This window comes from Patagioenas fasciata, chromosome 3 (assembly GCF_037038585.1).
Source record: "Patagioenas fasciata isolate bPatFas1 chromosome 3, bPatFas1.hap1, whole genome shotgun sequence".
NCBI lineage: Eukaryota > Metazoa > Chordata > Aves > Columbiformes > Columbidae > Patagioenas > Patagioenas fasciata.
In genome coordinates, this window is record NC_092522.1 from 21,167,031 (window position 1) to 21,194,170 (window position 27,140).

The following is a 27,140-nucleotide window of genomic DNA, read 5'->3' on the forward strand; positions in this document are numbered from 1 at the left end:
TAATCCCTGCTTTATGCCCTAGTCCAACTCACAATTATAACTCCATTGCTTGTTTTAAAGTACGCAGTCCAAATAGACCTACATCTCTATTTTTAAAGGTATTTCGTCCCTGCCTTCCATTTAAAATAATGGGAATTAGCCTCTAAAAACCCTCTAAGCACCTTCATTCCTTGACCTTAAGCTGTCTCTGTGAATTTATCAACACTAACAAAATAAGGGTGAAAGCCAGAACTGGCCTGACTGTGTCAGTTGACTCCAGCCTTTCTGAAATCACTTGCTTTATTCCAGATGAACACTTTGACAGCTTTTGAGCAGAGTTAAATCTCTTGAGTAGGAGGTGGAGGAGTACAAGGCCTTGCTGCAATATGAACAATTTCTGTTGAAATTTGCTTGAGGATAGCATTTTATCTGACTATAAGTTTGACTGATAGGAGGGTACCTAAAGTCTCTGTACAGGCATTCTTCGTTATTTGTTTGAAGCTTACAGAATACATTAATAGGAACCTGCCTTTGCTTCTTCCATCTAGTGCAGAGGCATTTTTCCTTCTGTAATAATTTAACTGAACTGTTCTGTGATTGATCCTTCTGGCTGCACTTAGCTAGCATGTGATAGTTGTTCTGTTTGCAGACCTTTAGAGGCACCTATGAGTGGATTTTCAAAAGCAGCTCACATTGGCATCCTTCTATACTCACTGACGTTTGTAGGAATTTTACTGCTGGTTTATCATCCTGACCTCTTATCCTAAGGTACACTCAGCAAAATCCCCTCTTACCTCTCATTTAGGCCATAAGAAACGGGTTAATCCATTTAAGGAAGCAAAAGCCCTGTATGGTGACTGAAGTACCTATCAGAAGGTGAAAAGAAATCTCTAGAGTTTCGAAGTGAAAGCAACCAAACTGTTAAGGAAATGGACTGCAGAGACTGAGGCTGAAAAATGTCACATTTTGCTGTAGCACTAACCTGAAGGGCTAAGCATAAACTTCCTTTACTCTCATATACCCTGTGCACTATAACACTGCCTACAACTCCTCGAGCCCCTTGGGATGTGTGCTTGCTGATGTGAGAATGGCAGGTAGTTTCTGGATAGCTAGCAGCCCTGACTATGGGTTGTGCTGTAGCCTCAGGCTTGCTGAGGTGCTGCAAGCATGATAGATACCTCAGCAACGCTATAAATGTAGGCAATTCAGCTACAACAGCAGTTGTTTCAGCTGCTTTTCTTCTTCCTTTCCCAAGGAGTGGCAGATTTGGAAGTATTTGGCTTGTGGTTTGAGTTGTGGCTCAGAATTACTCATGGATGTGTCAGAAAATCTTACCTACCCCTTCCTGCAGAAAAGGAGTCTTGCAGACTGGTGGAAAGTGCTACAGATATGAGTTACACACCAGTCTCCACTATCATCAGCCTTGTAAACCCCCTAAAATCCAAGTACATTTGTATTAAAAAAGAGCAAACTATTCTATCCCCCATTTTTCCAGTTGTTCTTGGGGTAAGTCCAGCATGACATTACAGCTCTTTGTACCAAATGTGTGAAACGATGCTCCTGCTGCAGTGGCAGCAGCACTGAGGTCAGTGGGAACAACCCTGAGACACTGTGCTGGGCCCAACAGCACTGGGCCTGGTGAGAGACTTGCCTCTGCTGTCGTGCCCATACAGCCATGGGGAGAGCAGCTGCTGGGGTAGAGTTACGTTACAGTAGTCTTTGTCCAGCGTTTGTACTTTATGGCTATGATTTTGACAGAACGTGGAAAATGTAGCTTGAATATATCTTAATGTTGTTTTGTACGCAGGAACCCTGTAGGCAAGGCAATGCCAGGAATCGGTGGCTGTCACTTGCACTAGCAGTGTTATTTTTCCATCCAGGTTCCTGATGCTGCAGGGGAACCCATCAGCAGCTGTATCAGGCCCACCGACCAGCAGCACATCAAGTAGAGTTTCATCTGCAAAGAATCCATTGCTCCCCCCCACCATGGCCACACAAGATGATTTCACAGCAGGTAAAGGGCTGCAGCAGACTGGAGACTCCTTCAGTTGGGCTTGTTGCAATCCTGTTTCTGCAGCTTTTGCCTGGAGGATGTTTGTCTGCAGCGGCAGTGCCAGTGCCCAGGAATGCTGCTCAGCTCAGGGAGGAAGAGCGTGTTACAAAAGCTGCATTCAAAGTGCTGATCATGAGACCCTGGAGATGCTGGCAACTGCAGCAGCTATTCTTCATGCTGTACAAGTGAGAGGCCAGCCTTAGAGGCTGGGGAATGGGGAAGACATTGAACAGGACATGAGGCAGGGAAACATGCTGTGTATAATCTTGAATTTTCAGGAACAGCCAATATCAGAAATTTTGGGGGGCAGGCTATGTTTTTGTTGCTTTTGGGTGTCTCTGCAGTAAAGAAAGCAGGGAGTAAAGCCCTGTAATGGTGAAGCAGAACAAAGGAGAAGATTTGGATGGACAGTTTGTGTCCTGCAGATACAATAATCAAATACGCCAATGGGGACATCTAATGCAGAGTGCAAACCTTCTTTTAGTTATGATACCTAGTGATTAATTGTTTGTGTCCTAGTATTTTCTTTGTTGTGAAGAGAAATCTAAAACTAAACCAAATCAAAACTCAATCCAAAATGGAGTGGGAATTACAGGAACGAAGGACTTTCAAACTATTATAACTTCAGAAAGTATCTACTTATTAGACATTGCCAAACTCTAGAGACCATTGTGGGTTGTCTACACTTTGAAAGGAGAGGAAAGAAATCCTGCAGTCATGGATGGACAACTAGCAAATCATATGCAAATATGTAGAATGTTGAGCTGTCACAATGCTGGAATGCAAGTGCACCAACCAACGGAATCATTTGAGGTTACTGTCGTGGGTGACTGCCACAGTTTGCCACGGTGCAGTGTTTACCTCACTTAGAGTGCAGCTTAAGAGAGCGACAAAAGGTACTCTGCTACCTACTGCGTGAAGGAGATATCAAGGAGAATTGGGTGAGAGTTGTTTAGAGTGATTCATATGGGGGCAGGAAATGTGAAAGGGTAGAGGGAGGCCCTCCCGTTGAGTCATGAGGTTCAGAAAGGATCCCCTTGCTTTCTAAACTCCTTCTTGCAGAGGAGTCTAGGTGTGGCTAGATCCAAACTTAGCCCCAGACTAGGTCAACAGTTTATGTCTAAGAGACACAAAGGGTAAAGGAAAACAGGCCAGGGATTATAGGTGTTTATGGCGAAAGGATTATATGGGCACATGCAATTCTTTATATTGCTTGCCTAGGATTTAAAAGTTTCACCATTCTGCATCTCAACCTGCTTATGTCCCCTCATGCAATTATTCAGTCCAATAGCATTATTTGAATCTGAGGTCTTCTTGCTTCTCATTGGATTCTTTCATCGTCTTCAGACAGGCCTTTGTTTTGTTTAATTGCAGACATGTTTATAGTCCATAGCCACTTTGTGCTGGCCTTGAAGGCATTATTTGGTTGAAATGAATCCTGTTTCGCTCAGCAAAGTACAAAACCGGCCTTGTCTTACGTGTCCATGATTGTCTGTATCTGCTTTTGTTTTCATTAAGTAGATACAAGTTCAGTGAATATGAGCAGAACTTTACAACATACAGTTTAAGATTTCAGCAAATTTAGCTTACTAAGTAAAGTGAGACAGACAGTATCTTAAAAATTACACAACCTTATAATCTAGTGATTAATTCTATTTCAAATGCATTTACTTGAGCTAAATGATTAGTATAAAACTTAAATTTGTGCTTATCCAGTGATCAGTGAATAGTAAAAGATCATTGCCCTACAGCCACGCTTGTCTAGCAGAGACAGCTCACTGTAGGCTCACCCAGGCTGTCATATTTATGGAATAAAGTGGTTGGCTTGAAGTCAAATTGCATACAGTGGGAAAGGTCTGCATGAGACTCCTTGCACCCACAACTTATCATTGTTCACTCTGCCATTCTATTTTCTTGTGGGTTTCCTAAAATAAGTTCTTGGCCTGGCTAAAGCTCAGGCCTTTGTCTCCTTTGGAGCCTGTACCATATTGCTGCTGGTGTGGCTGGGTGTAGGTTGAGAGCACACATCACAGTGACCATTCCAGAGGCCAGGACTAGTGTGTTAATCTTCTGTGAAAAAAAGTGTCTGGTGGTTTTTTTTTGTCTCCATATCAAATGTTGTGAATTTGAGTCTTTTGTACTGTTCTTATTTTAAAGCTAAATACCACACCTCAATTGCTGTCTACTACAGGAGCGTTCCCAAATTCAAACCCAGATACAAGGCTCTGCGAGGCAGAAGCATTGATTCAAACTTGCGGTTTTGTGGCAGCAGTTGGACTACTGAAGAAGGAGGTGAGGATGGAAGGGGGTTGAATGTGCAATGGTCGCCTCAGCCAAATGAAAAAAAATAAAAAATCAGGGAGAAAGGGTCCGTGGAGGTCAGTCCTCATGTGCTGGCTCTGCATCAGAGTAGGTGGCTGACAGAGAGCTGCAGATGATCCTGTCCTCCTTCAGTGGTGCATATGGCATCACATCTCGCTATCATTAGTTCATTACGCTTTCTCCTTCATCAACAGTAGCCAAATCACTACCACTGCCAGCCAGGACAGGGATTGTGGCCCAACTGCCATAAATCAGGCATCCTCTCCCGGATGACTGGGCCAGTGAGGCTGATGTGCATGACTTCAGCATTGGGCAAGGAGGTGACCACCCCCACCTTTCTCACCAAGCCTCGACCCAGGACCCCAAAGAGAGGGAGGCAAGCAGCGCTGACCCGGGTACCATCCAGATCAAAGACAAGCTGAAGATGAGGAGGATGTCTGACGGTCTGTCAGCCTCATACAGTGGTAAGGCGGGAACCTGCCTGCTCTCCTGTGGGAAGAAGGGTCTTTTCCCAGCCTAGAAAGCTAGTGCACATTCCCAGGGAACAGTTGTGCCCCCTGCAATAACCTTCCCTGTTGCTGTAGGGGTGTACAACTGTGAGGCAGGGAGAGGAGCAGGAGAGTGAATGTGCAGGTGAATAATTCTGGATATGCACAGGTCCATGGGCTCTCTGTTATTCGACAGGAGCTCAGAGGACCAGGATGCTCCTCTGGTGGCTCTGTGGGAGTGCCTAAGTGTTGTCCACTGGCCTGCTTCAAGTGGCTGCCAGCATGAGCATGTTTCCCTGTGCAGCTATTTAGAAGTTTCCAATAAATCTGTCCAATGAAATATCTAGCTTCAGGTGCTTTATGTTTGCAGTGCTGCTTCTATTATGCTTTGTGTCTCTGCTTTGCAGGCCTGACTGACTGTGATGACCCTGAGGGGGTTACCCTGAAGCCAGTAGTTTCCGGATCACCTTCCCCGAAGCTCCTGGAAACCTCCAAGACTATGTCTCCCAACCAGAACAGACCTATTTCCTCAGAGACCTGCATGTTAAGCGATGGAGAGCAGGAGCATGAGGAAAATGACACAGACTATGATGCCAGTGATGAGGATAACACGGAGCTGATGTCAGAGAGTGAAGGATGTAAAGTAAGGAAACCAAGCCAAATCATGTGTAGTGGGTCTTCAGTTTATTTCCAGTAGGCAGAGCTCTGAGATCTTCTTTTTCTGCAGTGTGAGCCCAGGGAAACAGCTGAGCCAAGAAAGTGCTCAGCTGGACATTGTGCTTCAGGCTGTTTCTGCAACATGCATGCTGCAGACTTGATGTCCTCAGTCTGTATCAATAGGAGAATAGTTTCTGTGCTCTCTAGTGGCTCCTGCTGTGTTTTCTGACTGAGAACACACCAGCAATGAATCAGAGCAACTAAATGTGTCTCACGTGGTCAAGCATGTTCTTCTACAGTTAGTAAAATCCACGTTTCTGTATACATGGTATAATAGTTACTGTTGCAGACACACCAGTGTCTTTGTGGCTTTTTATATCAGCTCTGTCTGGTTTAGACAGAAACAGATGTTTGCTGGTTTTTGCTCTAGGTTCTCTCAGTTTTTGAGTTATACAGCCACGTCCTTCTACAGGGTTATCTCTAATAATGTTTTTAGAGTTCAGTGGCTTCCGTGCAGCTTCATTATCTCCCATGGTTCTGCCCAGGGATAGGTGAAGGGAACTGCCAACTCTGGCCATGGGTAATGGAGTCCAGACTCCATCCACTTTTTCAGGATGGATAGAAGCTGCAGTTGTTTTGGGTTTGCTGTGGTGGTAAGGAGAAGGCAGATGAAAAACAATTTTTGTAAACTGGATAACCAATAAAAGGCTAATGTATTTGATTTCAGCCTTGCAGATACAGGGCCGACTGTATCCCTGACATTCGCTCTGTTGGTTTCACTGGAATTTGAACAGGTCTTGATTTGGCTCTTTATCTGTGACAAGAATGATGGGATACTAAGGAAGGGTGCATGTCTGCCTCCACTCCCTCCATCCCCTTCCTAGCCATGGCAGGGAGAGCCTGAAGTAATTTCAGCAGGCAGAGACACAGAGCTGCAGGGTGGGAGCTCTGCTGAACTTCAGAAAATGATGGTGAGCCTGAAATTAACTGTGTGGGAGCTGGAGAGCACCAAGTATCCAGAGAGCACAGTAGAATCTGGGCCAAAGGGCTAGTAGGGGAAAGGCAGAAAGCAGAAAAAAAAAGATGGGCTTGAGGAAAGCAGGTTTTGTCAGCCTGCAGAATGACTACGTGGGGACTTGGCTGGAGTTCAACAATGCCTGGTAGGTGCTTTAGGGACGAGAGGCTAGTGATCTAAGCCCATTCCCTTACCATCAGAAAGGCTTATAGAAGCAATGGCATGCAGAACATCCTTACGTCGAGCAGATGGATACCAGGTGGGAAAGCAGCCACTGCTAGAGAGGTGAGTGAGAGGAGAGAGCTGGCAACAGCATGGGGACATTGTCTCTCCCTCATCACTTCCCTTTACATCGCCCATCCTAGGTCAAGTTGCTCCACCAGTTTGACTTTTTTTTTCCTGGTATGTCCTAGCTAAGAGCATGGCTAAACTACTTCTGGCATCAACGGGGAACGCTGGATGCTCCAGCTGAGCACTGTTCTACTATTTCCAGGCTTCCCTGCTGCATTCGTATTGCAGTGGTGACAATGGGAACAAGCCACGGGGAATGGCTTTGCTTTCCCCGATCCCCGAGTCAGCAACATCTTCTGATGGGACTCCTGACAGTGCTGCAGGCTCTCAGAATGCGGATTTCGAAGAGGCCCCAGAGATGAGGTAAGCCAAAGTGTGCGCTTCTCCAATATGTTTTTCATCTCACACTTCTCATCTTGTGAGATTGTTTTCCACGGTCAGTTCTTCAATATATTTATGCAAACTTCTGTACTTTCACCACTTTCTGTATCTCTGGTGACCAGCACTGTGTCAAAGCCAACATCTAAGATTGGCTCTAAGCAACTCAACCAACTCTCACCAACTCTAAGATCAACTCAAAGCCACCTCTAAGATCTTGGGTAGTGGGGCACAGGAGGAGGCAGGACTTAAGAGGAACTTAAAAGCAAGTCCTCTGCTGAACTCTGATACTGATTCACTCTGTAATCTTTGTGGCACCCTTTGGGAACTGTATTGCATGGATCTGAATACAGCATCTGGTTTTGTGTGTGATCTTTGCCAATACCTGTACCTGCAAAGTTATGTTAGGGCAAATATTGACTATTGTAGAGCTGTCTGTAAATTCAGATGCTGCTTCTGTAAACATCAATTATAACTTCTCTGTGTCTGGGCCTTCACTGTAAAATGGAAGCCCAGATAAATCTCTGTTTATAGATGTCTAATTCTATAGATGCCTAATATTTGCATATGGTTTTAAGATCAAAGGGTGGAAAGTACTAGAGAACAGTTATGGGGCTGTAACTGATGGAAAGATGTTTGCTTCGATATGCGTGAGGAAATCTAGCTGTCAGCTTTATCCTAGTTATAACAATAAATAAGGAGTCATAGAAATATAGTTCCAATTCAAAAGCTTCAGCATAGCTTTTACAGTGCAATCTGAGTATACTTACCTACCAGCTGAGTTGGAAAAACCCTTCTTCTAAAAAGAACAGGGAGGTGTAAGATTATTCTCAGGAGACAGCAGTGGTATTTCCACGTGTAACAAGATACTGCCATCAGTTTAAGGCATGGCCAAGCAATGTTAGGCTTCTACAGCACTATAAAGGTAGCTGCACTCAATACAGACTTATGGCTGGCTTAACATCTCTTGCTGATTCAGAAAGGATGCATGAACAGTGAGAGCCACTCAACTCCGAAAGCAGAGACAGCAGAATTGGATAGTTAAGGCCCAAATTGAAATCCTGTGTTTCAGCTGGAGCTTGACCAGTTCTGTGTGACTCCAGCAGCTGAAAATTTAGTGACAATTAATCACCTTTGTGTATTGTTGGTTTTATGGGTTGCATTTTCTCCTTCATCAGATGGATCTTGCTAAGGAAGTTTGCCTCTCCTTCTGTATCCTCATATATTATTTTGTCCTCAATTTTCTTAAGGTCAAGATCAGGCAGCAGAAGTGAAGAGAAGACATTTAAATCTCAAGGTGGGTACAGGGCATGGTTGCCCTAAAAAGAACATAGGTGACTCATGGATGGCAATGTGAAAATTCAGCTGAAAACTGTCCTGTAACTTTTTTCATTCTTTGATGCACTCAGATGGCTCCTCAGAGACCAGCCACTGGGAAATGTGCTCTGTTGATCCAGTGAAAATGACTCCAGCATGGAGTTATGAATGGCAGGAGCTAGAAGAGTACCTTGGGGCCCTGCAAATGCACAGGAGGAAAAGAAAATGTTCCCCTAACTCATGCTTATACCTTTTAACCCCCAGCATGCTCTCTAATGTCACAAAGATTAGAGAAAAATGAGGCATTTTGCATGAAATGAGAAATGTGCCCACTCATTCCTCCAACACTTGAAGGAGAAAACCTTATCTTGAGCAGCTTCTGAACTGAACCCTTTCAGATCTGAAGTAGATTAATCAGCAGAGCCTATTTTTGCATTGGAAGAAATAGTGAAACCTTGTATGATAGCAAGTCCTTGTGAATTTTCCTTTTACAAAGAGACTTAAGGATCCAGCCTACGCAGGACCTGAGCTCTCTGTCCTTTTAAGTACAAGCCTAAATTCAATGCTGAGTAATGAGGTTTCCTTGTTGCAACTCATTTACCCCAAGTCACATATCCTGGGTTTACGATTACAAATCTCTTCCCCCACTCTATGTGCATATGTCAGTATTGCACACTGAGGCTGGGTAGGAGATGCTTACTGACTTTCCTCTGCTCCCTGCCTTGCGTTGTCACTAGCAATTAGAGTTCTGCAAGACAAAATCTGGTGTCTGGTGCATCTGTGTCAGCCAGTACTTCTAACCTGAAAACCTCAATGACACCGTTGCTGCCCCTTTGCCGTCTGTGGGTTTGTAGCAATAGGAGAGATGGGAATTTGAGAAACAATTGTGCTGATGCAGAAGAAGCAATAAGATCCACTGGTCCCTCAGCTCAGTATTAGTCCTGACAAATAATGGGCATTCCCAATAGGAATGATTCCTTTATTGCTGATATGCAGCTAGGATGCTGGGTGCAACTAGGGAGAACTATTGCTGAGCAAGTAATGTGACATTTTTGATGGATACATTATAGACTAGAAATGAGATATATCATTAAACCATCTTTCTCTCTCTTTTGTTATTGACCTGACCATTCTGCAGGGAAAAAATTCCTGATTTAAGAAAGTTATTCCTTTTTTACTGCTTGGCTATCACATGATTTTATCATCTGTGAAGCCATGTAAGGAATGATTAGTTCTCCGAGTTTTAATAGCTCTTTTTGGAGAGTATTTCAGAATGAGCTGTACTGTGCTATTCCCATTAAGAAAATCAGCCTTTGGTGAGTCTGCCCAGAAAGTGGGCTGACCTACTGCAATTTAGAATGAAACCCCTTGGGGAAAATGAATTCTGGCTTCAAGAGCACAATTCTGCTTTTGGTAACACTCTAGCAATCCTAAGCTTTTCTTTTAATGCCCTCTAAAATATTCCAGCAAAGAGGAGGAAATGTTAATTCTTACCTCTACAAAGACTATTAAATATAGCTATTAAAACCCAGTAGTTCTTTAGTAACTGGGGAAAAGAGGATGTTTACTAAAATCAAAATGGATAGGAACAGAGACAAACCCTTTTGGCAAGAGCAATCTCCATCTCTCTGTTCTTCTCTATCAAACACAGCTGCTCACCAGAATCCAAGGGCTGAGGCCTTTATCGCACAGTAGGTTTGAGTCTGGTGGCCAACAAAGCAATGTCATTTCTGCTGCCAGTGCAATATGGTAGTACGCCATCTGTTTGGAAAGGTGCTATCTTCCTTACTGTTATCATACACGATCTATATCCTTGTCTTATCAGAGGTCCAGACTTTGGAACCCATTTTGCCTCCTATCAAGCATCGCGTTGCTCGTGATGTGAAGTCTGCCAGACGTTTGCGTGAACCTGTGGTCCCATTGCCAAGCCTTCCACTCAGACAGGCCAAGGAGACAAACCATCGTGAGAGGCCTCGCCTTCTGAGTGTCGATGACTTCAAGATCAGCAATGAAAAGGTAATGGCTAAGGACAGGGGTGAGCAGGCTTCCTTTTCAATGACTGTTCAGTGCTTAGCACAAAATGTCACTGAAAATCATAATCTTCCCCTCTTGCGGAGCAGATTCTATTTGGAATACATTTGACAACTACAGAGCAATTACTTGAGTATTTTCCCTGGTGCAGAAGTCACTGGTTGAGAGGCGGTGCTAAGGTTAGGCAAAAAGCATTCTTTATGTGCGGAGGCCGATTTAGAGCAGATCTGAATGGCAGGGCAAGTTACACATCAGTGAACATGTGCACAGTGCATGCTTGGAAGCACAGAAGCAAAGATTATAATGTTGAATGCAAGGAAGGCTGCAGAATAAAATAGAAGACCTTGCTTTTCCTTAGTTACCTTTCTTGCTGTATCTCACAGCCATCTCATTCACAGTTTTTCTATTCAATAAGACCAATGTTCCTCCAACTTGTTTTCACATGACTCCTTTTTTGGACTCTGGGTTCTCAGAGAGCAGCTGAGTCATTCAGAAGCAAGGAAGTGAGAAGCAACTGCAATTACTGGCCATGACTGTTAAGAAACAGCAAATTACCTCTCATTGCTGGTTATTGCAGATGGGTTTTGTTCCCCTGCCATAGCCTGTAGGAACTGAACCACCTGCTCACAGTAAGGTGAGCTCTTAATCTGTCTTGGAGCGCTGCTATGACTCTCTTGGTTCAAGCAGGTCTTCTTGACATAGATTGAGAAACAGCATCTTGGGCCAGTAGAAGGTTATGGCAATGGAGTGTTACATATCACTAGCTGTAATTGTCTGCCAAGGTGAGGGAAGGAGGAATTCTTCTGAAACTATTGAGATGTATATGGAGCTGCAGTAAAGAAGATGACACGCTACCACTGTGTTCCTGATGAGGTGTTGTGTGTGGTTTGTGCATCTTTTTTCATGTGCTATGATTTATTTCCATTGCAACTAGATCCGCGTTGTCTTGTGCAAGTCAGCTTACAATAAAATGAGAGAGAGGAAGATTGTGCTTAGGGAGAGGGAGGAAGAGACAGAAAAGCCCTTGCAGCTCCCTGCACTGAACACTGACCCCAGGGATGCAGCCAACAAAAGTAAGTGGTTGCAATAGTTGTGAGCCTTTTTGTTTGCTTGCTTGCTACTTACATAGTGTTGCAAATGTCTATGAAATTGGACTGGAAGGCTGTTAAACTTGCATCTGAGTGGAAGCTTACACAGGACTTATTTCCACTTTTCAAAGAAAAATACAGAGCCATGATGTGTCTTGCTCCCGGCCCATACTGAGTCAGTCACAGTAAATCACTTTCCCCACTTCTCCTATGAAGTCTTTCAGACTGGATAATTCTGTCTTGCAAACTACACTGGGGATTCAGACTCTCTAATTGAGAGTAGCCTCCAGGAAAGGTGAATGGGTGAGTCCAAAAGAAGGCTTTTCAACCAAGGTGCCCCTGGAAGAAACAAAATCAAACTGTATCTAATTAAAACACAAAATATCTTGCTCACATGATAGGACAGATTATCCTGCTCACCCCACTCCTTGCTGAGGAGCTCACACTATAGAGCTGTGCTGGAGCCCTTAGCCAGAGCTTGCGTTTCACCCACATGAGCAAGCAGCATTGCTGACTTAATTGCAGCTGACAGACTCTGATTGTACAGCTGCACGCACTACCTTGAGCACAGCAGCAGCAAACTTAAGTGTCAGCACTCAGCCCAAGGGCATCAGACAAGGTTCTCTGCTCTTTTTCTTGCTATTATTTTGTGAAGTACTAGTGAGGAGTGCTGAGGTGGGAACCTCTAGAATGTAACTTCCCTATCCAGCCTCTGAAACAAGAAAGCAAAAGAAAAGCAGCACTGAGTTTTCCTCATTTCTTACGGAAAGCATCACCACATTGTGTGATCATTGTCTGGGATAACAAAGAGATGTTACCCAGCTCCAGCAAGACTTCTAGCCCTTTCCAAGCCCCCTGTTGAGGGATAGTCCACCCTGTTCAGATGTTTCCTCTTAACAAGATCCTTTTTGGTCTCTGCAGGCTTTGGCCCACCACCTGTCAATGGGACAGCTCCCAGCATGCGCAATACAGGCAAAGAGAGCACTGGTACTGCTTTGAGGAAGCGGTTCAACAGGCCCGCACTGCCCAGCATGCCTGTCATCAACAAGAACAGCAGCGTCCCACGCAACTCCTCAGGTGAGCCTGCTCCCCTGCAGCCCCCACACCAGTACGTAGCACAAGGAGCACAAACTGCCTCACTCCTCAACCACAGGTAAGATCTCAGGTCCAAAGCCTGTTCAGAGGACTGAGAGCAAACCTCCTTTGGATCCATTCCAGCTCAGTGATACTGGAGCAGTTGGTGCTTACAGATCCACTGGGAAGCTGAGCTGCATGAAGTAGGGGTAAAGCCTTAAGCTATAGCTTTTGCCAGTACTGATAGTCCAAAGCATAACACTGGTGCTGGGAAGCAGCTGTAACTGCAGGACTGAGCTCCAGTACTGTCTGGCAGGGTGTGCTCACCATGCACATATGTGTACCACCATGGTCAGTTAGCCTGTGCTGCTGTCTGGCTCTGCAGCCAGTTTTTCTACTATCGCAGCAAGGGCTGCCTCTTCATGGAAATTAGAGAAGTGATACATTCATTCTATTGCATCTAGAAGTGCTTAACGACTTGTAGCATCTCTCATCCCACTGCCTGCAATGCAAACTGGGAACAAGCAGTGCCTGTATTTCCGACTGTATTTTGGTCAGCCCACCCAAATACAGTGGCTCTCTGTAGCAGAAGACGTACATGAGAGGTTACTGGTGCTCCCAGGCTGCTCACTCCCTGCAGCAAATATGCAGCAGATAGTGAGCATACTGATTCTCAGCTCTCCTTTGTGGGTGGCCTACCTTGTGTTATGATCCTGAGCACCAAGAGTTAGGAAAAAGGGAACTAAGAATGATATTTTGAATGCTCCTTCCTAGTGATGCTACTCCAGTTTTCAAAACTGATCAGAACTAGCCTGACATGGCTCTCCGTTCACCTCGAATATAGTTGTGTATATGCACATACTTGTGCATATGTACATATGTCACTGATGTCAGTGATAGTAGTATTGGTAACATCCAAATTAGTACCCATCTGAATATTTTTGATTTTACAGTTCCTCCATACTTCATAGAACACGTAAGGTAGCATAAAAACACTACAGAGTCCATAGTAGTGCCTAGATTCTATGTAATATTTATACTCAGTACTTTTAGACAGCTCAGATGTTTACGTCTACACTTTAGGAAATGAGCTTTTGCAGGCAATGCATGAAGTTTTTGACCTACAATGCTTTTGATGATAAATAGGTTTCATAACAAATGCATTTGTCATCTGAATGTTCTTATACCTGGTATATTTATCATCAAGAAACTGTATTTGCCAACAATTTGCATCTATATTTACATATTTTTATTCTCAGTTCACATTTGGAAGGCTTTTTTTTTGTCACAACTATCAAGACTAGGAATTGCCTTTTTCCACAAGAGAAAGCTTAGGCATTGCATAGTTTGCAAACAAATACATTTGATGACAAATAAATTTCACCTCAGCATCTTCAAAATACAGCCAATGGGTACCTCTGAAATAGTAAATATTCCTCATGCTCGGAAAATAGTGAAATCCATAAACTACTACTTTCCCAATGGTATGCTAAAATGTATGTGCACTTAGCTGCCTGCTGTCCAGAATAGTTGAGATAAATGGGAACAGAGGTGCTGTCAGGCTCAGCAGGTCAGGTATCACTATTCCCTGGCACTTGCTCCTTGTGGATTTGACCAAGCCCAGCAGGACTTGGTTGTTCAGGCTTGGTGCTCGCTGGGGACAGCTGGAGATGTTTCCTCAGAAAGTTACAGGGTCCCTCTGTCCTCACTGCCTCAGGTCACAGCAGGTGATACAGGGAGGTATGTGCACATCTCAGGAGCTTACTCCTGGGGTAGCAAGTCCTGCTGAGCAGCACTGGCTCCTGGTGAGTGTAAGCCCTGCAGCACTATCAATCTGCAAGCTGGCTGTGGTACCCATCCAGATGTGGGAGCTGGCTCAGTGTGTGCAATTTTCAGGTTCACACAAGGAGCTGATGCCCAACTGGGGATGAATGTGAGATGGTTGGGTGCTGGAAAAATGAACCAGACAGCAGGGAAGCCACTGAATCAATGCCAGTTTGCGCGCATATGTAATCTTGGCTGGGGACTGGGTTGCCATCTGCTCGGTGGCAGGGTGCCTCACCCTGGGGTACGCAATGCTGATGTCTGACACTCTCCTTACAGTGAACTCACTGTCGCCCATTGCTCTGGACTCCTCCAAGGGGAGAGATGAGCCAGAGTGCGGGGACGCCCGGGAAGCCAAACCCTACCCTAATGCACAGCAGGTGCTGCTCAATGCTCTCACATGGCTCAGCAGCGATGACTGGTAAGAAAGCCCCCTGTTCAGTCTTTCTCCCTCTCAGTGTAAAGGTAAGTTAGAACCTTTTTTCTAGTGCCTCTGAGCCCAGACATCCCAGATGTCCCAAGGGAACTACTGAAACCACTCCAAAGTAATCACAATATAAAGATGTGAGAGCAGCCTTTTATTTGCCTTGGTCCATAGCAGTCTTAGAGCCACAGCAGGTCCCTGCTGTTTCCTAGGTTGGTTTTTTGCTCCACGTAGCTGCAAATGAAACCTTCAGGGAAGAGAGAAAGTTGACAACAAGATGATTTGCTGGCTGAAGCCAGAAGCAGGATGGAAGTGGTCTTGAGTTTACAGATTTGGGTGCCTCAGGTCACTGGCCCGGGTGGGACTGAGTAAGGATTTATCTCTGGTCCTCCCGCAGCTAAGTTCCAGAAGCACCTATGGGGAGTTCCTATTTCTGAGAAATGGACTGAGATGTGGTACGGAGTTTCTCAGCCTGTCATTTCCCCTGAAAGCCTTGTGGCAGAAGACAAGTAAAAAGAAAAAAAAAAATCCTTCAGGAATCTTGCACTTTTAGAATGAAACTTTTTCTTCTTCACTGCTTAATATGGGCCAAAGATGTTTTTGTTGATAATCACAGTGTGTCCTGAAATTGAACACAGACAGGAGGAGACTCAGCAAATTTCAGGTGATATTGGTTTTCCCTTTGATTTCTGAGTCAGCATATGTGCACTAAGGCTCCATTCACACTGGGATAACCATGAAAAGTCTTCCATGATGCACCTCCTTGTGCAATATCACTTTGTTTTGCCCCTCTCTCCTTTCTCTTTCCCACTCCTGTTTGATGCCCTGTGAGGTGCAGGGAGCTGCTGCAGGGTCTGGGTTACACTCAGGGACCCCAGTGGGGGTGGATGCCCAGCCCTGCCCTGCCGCCCTGGTGAACCAGTGACTGTAACATGTCTTCATGTAGCTCAGGTCCTTCACTAAGAAAATGCTGAAAGAGGTGGGTTTTTACTACTTTTAAATAACATGTTGCTGTTGTAGGTGTTATTTTAAGTAGGGATTTTCTGGAAAATCCAGCTTTTTGTCTATTCTTGCCCAGGTATGGAGTATTTTATGACATGCTGTCTTTTTTGGGGGAGGGGAGGGCGAGGCTGTGGGGAACAAGACTAAATTGTAGAGTGCAAACTCAAGCTATGGAGTGGCAGTGAAGGCTCTCCCTCCTGCATTGCCCTATGGGGATGGCGAAGAGGGAAAACGCCCCAGTAACAGCCAGACGGGACTGTTTCTCAGACACAGGGTACAGGGAGGATGCAAGAAACAGAAACATGGCACAGTCTTCCAGCTTCTAGGAAGCAGTGACATAGAGACTTTGTGTGCCAGTGATTTCAGGAAGGGTGTCTTGTTTAACAGCTGCAAATTAACCCAGCCATTCTGAAACCATCTATTTGCCTTTTGCATTTATGTGTGCTTTTGAACACGACCGCATCCTGTAGCAACGAGTCCACAATTTAATTAAGTGCTGTATAAGAAGCACCTCCCTGTGCTTGTTTGAGCTGACACCCTGGTAATTTTAGAGGGTGCTGCCAAGTTCTTGGGTGGTGAGAAAAGTCGATCTTTTTGGTAATTGCCTTTCAGGGAGGAGAAAGTGAAGGGACTCACCAGCATCAGACGCCTGGCTGTCTCCCACTCAGAAGTCCTTCTTTCTAAACTTCATGATGTTTCCTTGGTAGTTATCAAAGAGGTAAGAATGTTATGTTCGATTGTGTCCTATGCACCTCGTACATGAGAGCATAGAGTTGATACGTGCTTCTTCATTTACGTGGGTGTCTGCCTTCATCACTATTTTATTCACTGTTTTTCTAAGGGCTATGTCACCTATCTATATGATCTGTCTGCACAATATAGCTGTATTTACAGGCATGCAGGGCTTCTGTGTCTCTTCTCTTTGAGGTAGGTGTCATTCTCATGCAATATACAAATACAGAAACTGCAGGTGATTTGCCACAGCCCAAGTCTCTGCCAAGCTGTAATTAAACACTGCAGCTTTTGCCTCCCAGCTTCCTCCCACTTCTTCCTCCTCCTCAGCAACCTGGGTGAGTGACTGCAGGTATTTATTTTCCTGTGTTTCCTGATGATGTTTTTTCCTCCTTCCTTTCTGCTTGCTTTTTGGCAATTTGCCCTTTCCACTAAACTGCTGACTCTGTGTGCCTGTGGAATTTTGCACAGCAGCAACTGGGTGCTTAGACCAGCCTGGCTGTGGGGTGAGCAAGGCAGTCACACACAGCTTCACTGTCTCATCTCTCAGTGAACACAGAGGTCTCACCCTAAGCTAATTAATAACATCTGTGGCTGTATTTCCAACTTGGCACTTAGCAGCCAGTTCAGGCCACAGACTTGTACTCTTACTGCATGATTGCCAAATATATTAAATTTTCCTTTGCTTGCAGAAGACAGTAGGACAGCTTATTTCCATGAAAGCAACTCCTCCTCTCCAATATTTAATGACATTGGAAGCTTGAATGTTCCTTGTGTTGTTGGACTCTTTAAACCCTTCTGTTTAGATATGCAGGACTCAGATTCTACCCCTGTGAGATCTGGCTTAGGGCAAGAAGCCCTTTCAGCTTAGCTCATCTGATTTTTATATCACTTTTATATTTCTGAGGAAATTTCCTCCTCTCTCTTCTACGATCATGCACAGAGACATCTTTCAGCTTTTGTTTCACTCCAGTCCCAGATTTTGCTTTCACAAGCACTTCTAGCACTTATATGGTTTTCTTTTATTAAGAGGCACAACTAATTCTGGCAGAAAGAAATACTGGTCTGTCCTTCAAAGTATTTTTCAAATGAAGCACGTGACTCTCAGTTATTTCTTCCTTACCCTTATGGGAGAGACTTTTGGAAGCAAGGGTCACCCAAGAACAGCCCTGAATGCTGCAAAACCCCATGGGTTGCAGCTGTAATTATATGTGACCTCCAAAATGCTTGAGTACCTTGAGTTCAACAGCTGGGGTTCTCCTGACCAGGCAGAGCAGTAGATGGACTTCAAGTCCATGCTGCATATTAGCCTGATTGTACACTTGAGCCTGCATTTTCAGTTTCCTCGTTGAGTGCTCAAACTGCCAGTGCTGCGATTTTGGACAGGAAGAAAGTACTACTTTTCCTCTGTCTTGTCTTTATGAATTGTACCTTTATAGTTTAAAAACAGCCATTGCCTTTATTTTTTTTTAAGGTCTAAAATCAAAGCAGTGCACATTATGGGTTGAGTAGCACACTTAGTTCTAGATTAAACAATATTTTTAGGCCTTCAGTCTCATTAAAATTGTATAAGTGGGCCTGAGAGAGAAGAAGTTGGCGTCAGAGTAAGTGTGTTCCTGTACTTGTGGTCCTCTGCTCTTACTGTGCTCTTATATTCCATCTGGACACAGTGAGAAGTCATGTTGTTTCATGGGACTTTCACCTGGAGAATTGATTTTCTCTACAGGGTGGTTCTTACATTTCCCCTCATGACTTCCCCAGGTGAACAATCTCCGCTCAAAGGTGTGTTGCTGTGCAATCAACACTCTTGGAGATCTCTTCAGGACCATGAAGAAGGACATGGACCACAAGGTGGATGAGATTGCTCGGGTCTTGCTGCAGAAGATGGGGGACTCCAACGACTTCATTCAGACAGCAGCCAATGAAGCCCTGGGGCTCATGGCGGGGAGTGTGACTCCTGCACGAGCAATGACTGCTCTCATGGCCAGTGGAGTCCAGTACGTCATTCTTTTCTTAGTGCTATCCTTCACCTTGAATTGTGTCGGTAGAGGGAAGGGATGGGAGGCAGAAGGGAATTGATGGGAGGGAAGGGTCCTGTCTCCTGCATCTTCTGTGAACTCGGTGATTAGATTCTCTGATCATAAACCTCTCTCCCTTCCTCTTGCATCTACTTCTGCCCTCCTGCAGCCTATTTGTTCCCACAATATGTCAATGCTGGTGAGATGTGGTGAATGATGGGGAAGCAAAAGTTCCTGCAATGCGTGGTGGTATAGTCTTGTGGCTTTGCAGGAAGAGGGACAATAGCTATTCTAGCAGTGAGTGCCTTTTGATATTTCACAACGCTAACCACAGAGGCACTGAGAAAAGCCATGCATCATCATTATGCCATTAACTTGAGAAATAAGGAGGCTAATTGCTAACACATGGAGCACACTGGGGAGAACGTGCTGGGTGCGGCTCAGCAGGCACAGCTCCTACTAAGTGGGCTCTGTCTGACCGTCATGTCCTTAGATCTCTACTTTCTATTCAAATTGATGTTGCAAGTCAGCCTTGAGATAGTGAGCAGCTTTATAGGTGCCTTCACAGGCTGACTCCCATAGGATAACTGAAGCAAATGCTGCCTTAAATCATAGAATCACAGAGTACCAGATTGGAAGGGACCACCTGGACCATCTGGTCCAACCTTACTTGGCAGAAGTGCAGTCTAGACAATGTGGCTCAGCACCCTGTCCAGCTGAAACTCACTTCCCTGGGGAGATTATTCCAATGACTGATTGTTCTCATTGTGAAAAATTTCCCTCTGCAGATTTGGAGATAAACAGGTGGAATAAGCCCCAGGACTGCTACAGTTCTGTTTGTGTAGTGGAGCCCTCTGATGAGTCAGTAAAAATTGTCTTTCATTTCCCTCTTTCCTAGACTAAATTTCAGGAAAGAAATTAAGTATCAAATAGTCCAGGGAGGTAGAATTCCTTCCTCTTACTTGCAGGTAGCCTCTCTGTACAATGCCAATTTTGTGTTTATCTGAGGACAAATCACCTACAGGTGGCTAAAATGGCAGTGAGAACTTGTGTGTCCTTTCCCTAGCAATGACAGGGACCATGCTGTGACCGAGGCCTGTGCTTCTGGCCCTCTTTTTCCCCCTACCCCAGTCTTTGTTGCCTTGTTTGCAGACACCGCAATGTCCTGGTGCGCAAGACTGCAGCCGAACACCTACTGACTGCGATGGAGCGAACTGGAGCCAATAAACTCCTCTCGGGCATAGTTACCAGTACTGAGGTGCTGGTGCACACGCTGGTGAATCTTGCTCTGGACTGTCATCAGGACACAAGGTGATGATCTTCATTTCACCTCCTAAAATTTGAAAACTGTTTGATGCCTGGCTATAAATTATAAAACCACAAAAGAGTGGAAGGTAAAATTTAAAAAGTTACTTCACAGTGTGGATAACGTCTGGGGAGATGACTGTACTGAGTAAGATGAGGTTGTCCAGCAAGAGAGGCCATTGACAAATTCCTGTGACTTGAATGATTCTTTATTCAGATCAGCTGAGCTCAGATTAGGCAGTCAAATAATTCTGTTTCACCTTACGTGTGCAATGTAAAGCTGAAGCATTGGCCACTGTTCGTCACTGAATGGTCCCAAACATCTATTTCTGGGAAGGTTAAGACTGTCCTAGAAAAAATCCAGCTGTTTTCAAGTGATATATTCAATCATTCTAAATCCCTTCTGCAGATTTAATTGCCTATTGTAGTCACAAATTTTTCTTCCCAATCATTGTATAATGTTGTTGGCTGTGGCTGAATGACGTCCAAATTTCCTCTTCACAGTAGCTGAAGTTTCATAGTAGCAAAACCAAAACAACTAACCAAAAACCAAACCAAACCATTAGTCTGATTATTAATTATATTCCCATTAATAGATGTGAAGAACACATGATCAATTAGCTGCCCATGTGCATACATGTCGTATAGAATAATAAATAGTAAGCATGAGGTCATCTGTCCTAGATTCTCTGTCAGTTAAGGGGAAGTAAATTATTGTGCAATGGCAGCAAGACACTGCAAATAAGCCATGACATCCAAGCAGGAGGTGGTCTTCACTTGTCCCATGGGATCTTCCGCTTCCACAGAAGCATACCCTCAGTTTCAGAGTGAAATTGTATTTTCCTGTTACCCTATGTTCTCCTCTTGTGTTCAGCTGGTAGCATTGTGCAGTTGCAGTAAGAGGAGGTAAATCTCTTTGCTGAAGAGGTAATACCTCCTCATGCAGGTATTACACATGATGAGTTTAAAATATCAGTTTATTAACGCTTTTCCTTCGTTTATTCACAAGGCCAGGGAGAAAAGACAGTAGTAGTCTGTATTAATTTCTCTTTTTCCTATGTTAGATATTATGGACGGAAGATGCTGAATTTATTGATGAGTCATCCAAAATTTGATAGTTATTTGAAAAAGTCTGCCCCCTCACGGGACTTGGAAGCTGTTATGGCAATGATTAAGCGGAAGGTAAGTGCTTGGCAGGAGAAATGTCTTCTTTATGCTAGTACTGAGATTGCTAATATGAGATTAAACATATATAATCTTTCTTTACCTCATTCTTCTTCTGCTGAATCATTTTGCTCCTGGGAATGAGCTGTTGATCCTTAGCCTGTTTATCTTCAGACAGTGAATGAACTAGTATAGTTAGAAAGAAAGTGGGTGTATTTTGAATATCAGCCACAAACAGGAAAGGAAAGTAGGAGAAAATGGTTCTACCATCAAGCATTAAAAAAACCCAATGCTACTCCCCACACCCCCCAATAAAGCAAGGAAGGGAGAATAGTGCTTCTGAAGGTAATAGAGTCTTTGCAACAGATGAAGTATTAGTGCCAAAAAAATTTCCAAATATACAAAAGATGCACAAGGCAATCATAATTAGTACGCATATTGTGTGTATTCTGGGAACACTGCCCTGCTGTTATGCTCTCTGAAGCCGGAGGAAGCTTCATGAATTCAGCATCCCATGGAAAATCATCCCTATTTTTTTTCATTCCTTTTCATTTACATTCTAGACAGGCATGTGCCTTTGTCGGGGATAGGGAGAATGAGCGTAAACCAAATTAACTCCCAACACAATGGGCCACCCTCCAGAAAGTCCAAATGTTTCCCACCAGTTTGTTTCCTTAACAGTTTGCATTATTCTTGTGCACAAGACTAATGAATTCTGGATTTTGTATTGCTGCCCATTATGGTAGCACCTATAACCTACCTTATGTTATTGAAAACAAATAGTAGACATCACTGGATCTCTGGCCCATCTCCCTCTCTAAGTTAGGAAATGTTTTCCTAAGCCTTTCTTGGTAGCAGTGATCCTTCCTGGTTATAATTTGTGTTTTAAACAAATAATTTCCTCTTTTATCTTCTATAGATTCATGTTTTTTTATATATTTGTGTAGGGGACAGAAGACCATGAATGTGAACCTCCTTCTGCCAAGGAGTCTGAGGAATCTCCTTCTGACAAGGAGTCTAAGGAACCTCCTTCTGCCAAGGAGTCTAAGGAACCTCCTTCTGCCAAGGAATCTAAGGAATCTCCTTCTGCCAAGGAATCTAAGGAATCTCCTTCTGCCAAGGAGTCTAAGGAACCTCCTTCTGCCAAGGAGTCTAAGAAACCTCCTTCTGCCAAGGAGTCTAAGAAAAATGGCTTGATGATGCCCCAGGACAACTTGCCTTCTAATGAAGGGTACTGAGCACTTCTGTTATATCTGACAAAGCACATGACAAGCTTTGCATGTCTCTTCCTCAAAAAAATCTTTCTGGTGGAGACAAGGGGTACCAGAGATTGTTTCCTTGCCCCACAAATATTTCGTGATCAAAAATGTCTACTTCTACATTAGGCTGAACACAAGTTCTCTGGAGGGTTTTCCACAAAAATTGAGAGAGAGGAAGAGACACCCACCAGTTTTAGTTCAGAAAATCCAGTGCGGTGGCGAGGACAGTGTTGTGGAGGCTGCGAGAGGGCCATTTCTCTGCTGTTTGGTTTGGGACAAGTAATTTCAATCAGGGTATTATTATCTCAGTGGAGTCTTTTTGAGATGGGTGATTTGATGAGAAGTCCCATTCTAGAACCAAGATGCCATTCCCAAAAATAGCACTTCCTATGCATTTTGTTTGGCCTGTCTGAGTCATTGCTTTCTGACTCAAAAACAGTACTGGTAGTTCTGGTCAAGAGACATATCAATGTGGACTCTGTAGCTATTCATGTCATTGAGACCCATTATTGGTTGGTTGATGGACAGCATATTATTTTCCCTTGTGCCTCAGTCAGCATTCAAGATAGGAGTTTGGTCCTTGCTGTCTCCCCATGCTGGTGAGAGAGCTACCTGTACCTGCCCTTCTCTGATAACAGAGTGGATTTATTTAGCTCTGTTGTGCTCAGCAGTGGCAGGAAGATCACCGCACACCTCAGTAGTGGGGTTAGGAGCTTCTCGTGCTCATGGCAGAGAGAGGCTGATCCAAGAGAATTGTTCCCATTGGGTTTGTCAAGCTGTGGATCCAGCTGCTAAGGAAGCAATAATGTGAGCGCAGTAGCGGGATGGCTGGCTTCAGTTTTTGCCTCTGTTACTGATCCTCTGGATCCCTTCAGTTATGCCCCTTGATCTGTCTGGGTAGGATTCATCTGCTCAGATGCATCTGAGCTATTTATCCAGATTCCCATACCTGTTGTAGAGGCACTTCTCCAGGACAATTAATTTCCTTATAATACAGACACCTGCCATAAGATGAGGCATTTAGACTTTGTAGTGCCTACTTTTCCACACATAGGGAAGCTGGATGAGTACCTGGGAAGACACCTGAAGATAAATGAGATGCATCCCATCCTTGGTGCCTTGGTTTTCCTCAGTAAGCACTAGTGATAATGTTAAGTCCAGATTGTCTCCTGTAATGATTGTCATGAGATCAAAGCTGCTTTTCAGATAAAGATCTAGCTGAAATCACATCATTAGGAAGTCTTCTCAAGTTGCATTCCTCACAATTAACCAAAGGGAGATATTATCACCAAAAGGTCTAACTTTGTTTTTATTTTCCATTTTAAGGTCTGTCTCTTATGTACCCATGCCACCCTCTCAGACAGCCCGTCAGAAGGCCCGTCAGACAGCCCGCCAGACAGCCTGCCAGACAGCCCGCCAGACAGCCTGCCAGACAGCCCACCAGACAGTCCGTCAGACAGTCCGTCAGACAGTCCGTCAGACAGCCCGTCAGACAGCCCGTCGCCCATCACAGGAAGAGACTGAACAGCGCCAGGAGCTTTGCAAGCTCCTGACAGCTAAGGACTTTCAGACAAGAATGGAGGGAGTGCTGCTCCTCCTTGACCACTGCAAAAACAACCCCCAGCTCATCTCCACTAACATTTCCCAGGTAGGTAGGGCATCTCCATCGCTCCTTTCCTGTTAGGTCCCTTCCCAAGCCTGTACCAGTAAAGTTAAAACAGTGCGTCTTATGTTACCTACTAGCTGTCTGGGACAGGCTGGTCTCTTCTCACCCCAAATAATTTCATTCAACTCCAGGCATCAGGGCAAGCAATTTCAGTCCAACTGTATTTCTCTGGTAGGTGTCTCTTGGTGCTGTTCATGAGACAGAATTTCCTGTTGCTGTAGCTTTTGCTGTATCTTACTACCAGTTAGGTTAAAACAAAGGAAATACAGCCACTGAAAGGCTGGAAATTATTCCCTAGAAGAGAAATCAGTTGGGGTGGAGGAGAAGTATCAGGATGCATTGATTAAAAAAACCAAAAATTAAAGGATACTCCTGTAAACTTTCTCTTCTATTGCAGACACAACTCTGCCTATTTACTTCTATCCTCATCCCTTTCCTGATTGGGACCATTCTCACCCTTCCTGTGGGCCCTTTTTTCCCTTTGGAAAGAGGAAGACAATGGCTAGAGACAGATCTCTTCCTTTTCCTCCCAGCAGCTGTTTTTTTTCCCCTTTTCCAGCAAATGGTGCCTGATAATGTGGCTGTCTAGGGACTGAACCTGCTCTAATGAGAACTACACAACACATTAAACTTCAGAAGTCTACCTGTTAGCTAGACAAATGGTCTGGGTACTGAAGAGTTCATCAGAGCCCTGCACTCCTCCAGATGCAGGTTCTGAGACAGATAAAAACAAAACTTGGATCACATCCAGCCACAGTTTTGGCAAAATCAATACTGCCCTCAGTACTTGAGGCAACTTTATGGAAAAATGGGTATCATAAATACCTGTTTTCATACCTCTGCACCAAAGATATTGCATTATTAAAATGGGATTAATTTAATGATTTGTAGCGATGATTTATGTAAATAATAATGTAAATAATATAGAGAGAAACACCATATGAACTATCCTGTCTGCACTCAAACCTCTTAATAAAATATGAAGATCTTTCCAACCACCATTAGGTGCAACCACTACAGTGAGTAGCCCATAAGAAAACAGTGAAATTGTGCTAGTAAGTGCTGACCTAACAGAAAACATTATATTTTACATTTCTGGGTGCTTGTTTCTACATCTCTCCTTGAAACAAGAACATTTTAATCCAGATTTCCTGTCCTTTGTTTTCTTAACAGATTTTTGACTCTTTTGTCCTGAGACTTCAGGATTGCAACAAGAAAGTGAACCAGCAGGCGCTGGAGGCACTGGCTTTGATGACACCCATACTTGGAGATGCCTTATACCCAGTCCTGACCTCTCTGATAGCAGCAGTCACTGAGAACCTGAACTCAAAGCACTTGGGGATTTATGCTGCAGCTGTGAAGGTGCTGGAAGCATGCATTGATCACCTAGGTAAGGCTGACCTCTGACACTGACTCTCCCCAGCTGCGGCTCCTCCATCTCAGAGCCAAGTGAGTGCTAAGTCTGTGGATGGCTGTTGTTGTCTGTGGGAACATCCAGCTGCTGCAAGATGTGTATGAAGTCCTGCCTGCATTCTTTTTATTCCAATCGGTTGTATCATGTTGGGATGTGTAGCTGAATGGACACTGCTTATCACCTGGGTCATAGATCTGATTATTACAGAGATGACATTCTAGGGATTATTTTAAGTTTCCACTATAAGAGCATGAGGGAAGTGACTAGCATCTGTCATGACTGTTTTTCCTGGGAAACTGCATGCATTTTGTTTTTATTGAATTGGATTTCTAATATGTGCACTCTGTTAAGTTTACAACCACTAAAACAAGATGAAAGGAATGTGCTTTTTCCTTGAAACACATAGGGGGAAGTGTGGTGGAGGCTCTTTGCTCTTGCTGGGCTTCTTTCCCACTTCTTTAGAATAAACAAGTATAAATCAAGATAAATCAAGCTGTAAATGATGGCTTATTCCAAACGTTGTTCTGCATGGGGCAAGATTGCTATAGCCAAGGTCTGCTGTAAATTCTCTTGCCACACAGACTTATGTCAGCTGTGAAAATGCAGCACTGGGTGAATATGCCTGAAAAATTCAGTGTTGAAGAGGCAGGTGTTAAAGTGAAATTAACAAGTTCTCCACATCAGCTGCTTTGCAAACTCAGTGAATCTGCTGACCTGCTGCCTTTCTGTATTCCAAGTATTGGGTTGTTCCTAATCATGAAGCAGGAGAGGAGGGTGAGACCTTTACTGCTCTTGGCCCTTACTGATTTTTTTGTGGTGCGTGGGAGAAGGTGTGGGAAAAGTTGCAGAATCCTGCTAAGAGAGGATGTGGCAAATAGATCCCTTCAGGGTTTTGTATGAAGCTTTCCGTCATTCCCCTCTCACCAATTCTGAGAGGTCACTGTAAATTTTCCATGCTGGCAGATGCTAGAACAGGAGCAAGGTGCATCTGTCTCTTATCACAGTGGCTTTACTCAGAGACAGGTTCTCAAGCAAACAGGGTGGGATATATATTTTTTGTTCTGCTCATTTTTGTGGACATTTGTAAAAGTTCAAACAGGTAACTGAATCACAGATATTTCAAAATTCAAGACCCTAGGGCTTTACTGGGGGAAGGAAGGCTCTACTGGAAAAATGCATGAGCAAAACCATACCATATGCTATAAAGTGACAAAACCACCCCAGAACGCTAAAGGATTGTTCAATGCTCCTAGCAAAGAGTAAGAGAGCACAACCTCTTGCCCCATTGCTCCTATGAGTTTAATAGCTAAGAGCCCAGCTATTGCACCGAGGCTCTGTGTTGACATGCCTCATATTCTGAGCTTTAGGTGAGACTTCCTCATCTGCCACCTTTAATGATCCATGCAAAAATGCAAGCTGGTTAGAAAATTGTTTGATCACTTGATGTGAAACAAAAAAACCCCAAATGACATACAAACAAATAAAGAACATAAAACACCCCCCCCCATCTGTTAGACCAAAATTCTACCTAAAACCAAACTAATTTGCTTCCCAATAGTGCCTGAATAGTTTGTTTACCTTAACCCTGGCATTGGTTTGGATGTCCCCAGCTGAAGACCACACACATTCATTAGCTGTG

General features: G+C 44.1%; 1 protein-coding gene across 1 annotated transcript in view; it reads left to right on the forward strand.

Moving 5' to 3' along the window:
- Positions 1–1,837: 1,837 nt before the first annotated feature.
- The window catches only part of LOC136099665 (TOG array regulator of axonemal microtubules protein 2-like), a 29,835-nt gene continuing 4,532 nt past the window's right edge, over positions 1,838–27,140 (forward strand). The window contains exons 1-18 of the mRNA XM_071805920.1: positions 1,838–1,993; positions 4,224–4,324; positions 5,250–5,485; positions 7,008–7,168; positions 8,434–8,480; positions 10,326–10,516; positions 11,466–11,604; positions 12,541–12,696; positions 14,797–14,938; positions 16,556–16,661; positions 18,437–18,672; positions 19,846–20,004; positions 21,063–21,180; positions 22,110–22,152; positions 22,333–22,393; positions 23,748–23,800; positions 23,894–24,069; positions 25,261–25,477. Coding sequence (XP_071662021.1) covers positions 5,342–5,485; positions 7,008–7,168; positions 8,434–8,480; positions 10,326–10,516; positions 11,466–11,604; positions 12,541–12,696; positions 14,797–14,938; positions 16,556–16,661; positions 18,437–18,672; positions 19,846–20,004; positions 21,063–21,180; positions 22,110–22,152; positions 22,333–22,393; positions 23,748–23,800; positions 23,894–24,069; positions 25,261–25,477 — 2,149 coding nt within the window. The 5' untranslated portion in view covers positions 1,838–1,993; positions 4,224–4,324; positions 5,250–5,341. The remainder of the gene's footprint in view (positions 1,994–4,223; positions 4,325–5,249; positions 5,486–7,007; positions 7,169–8,433; positions 8,481–10,325; positions 10,517–11,465; positions 11,605–12,540; positions 12,697–14,796; positions 14,939–16,555; positions 16,662–18,436; positions 18,673–19,845; positions 20,005–21,062; positions 21,181–22,109; positions 22,153–22,332; positions 22,394–23,747; positions 23,801–23,893; positions 24,070–25,260; positions 25,478–27,140) is intronic.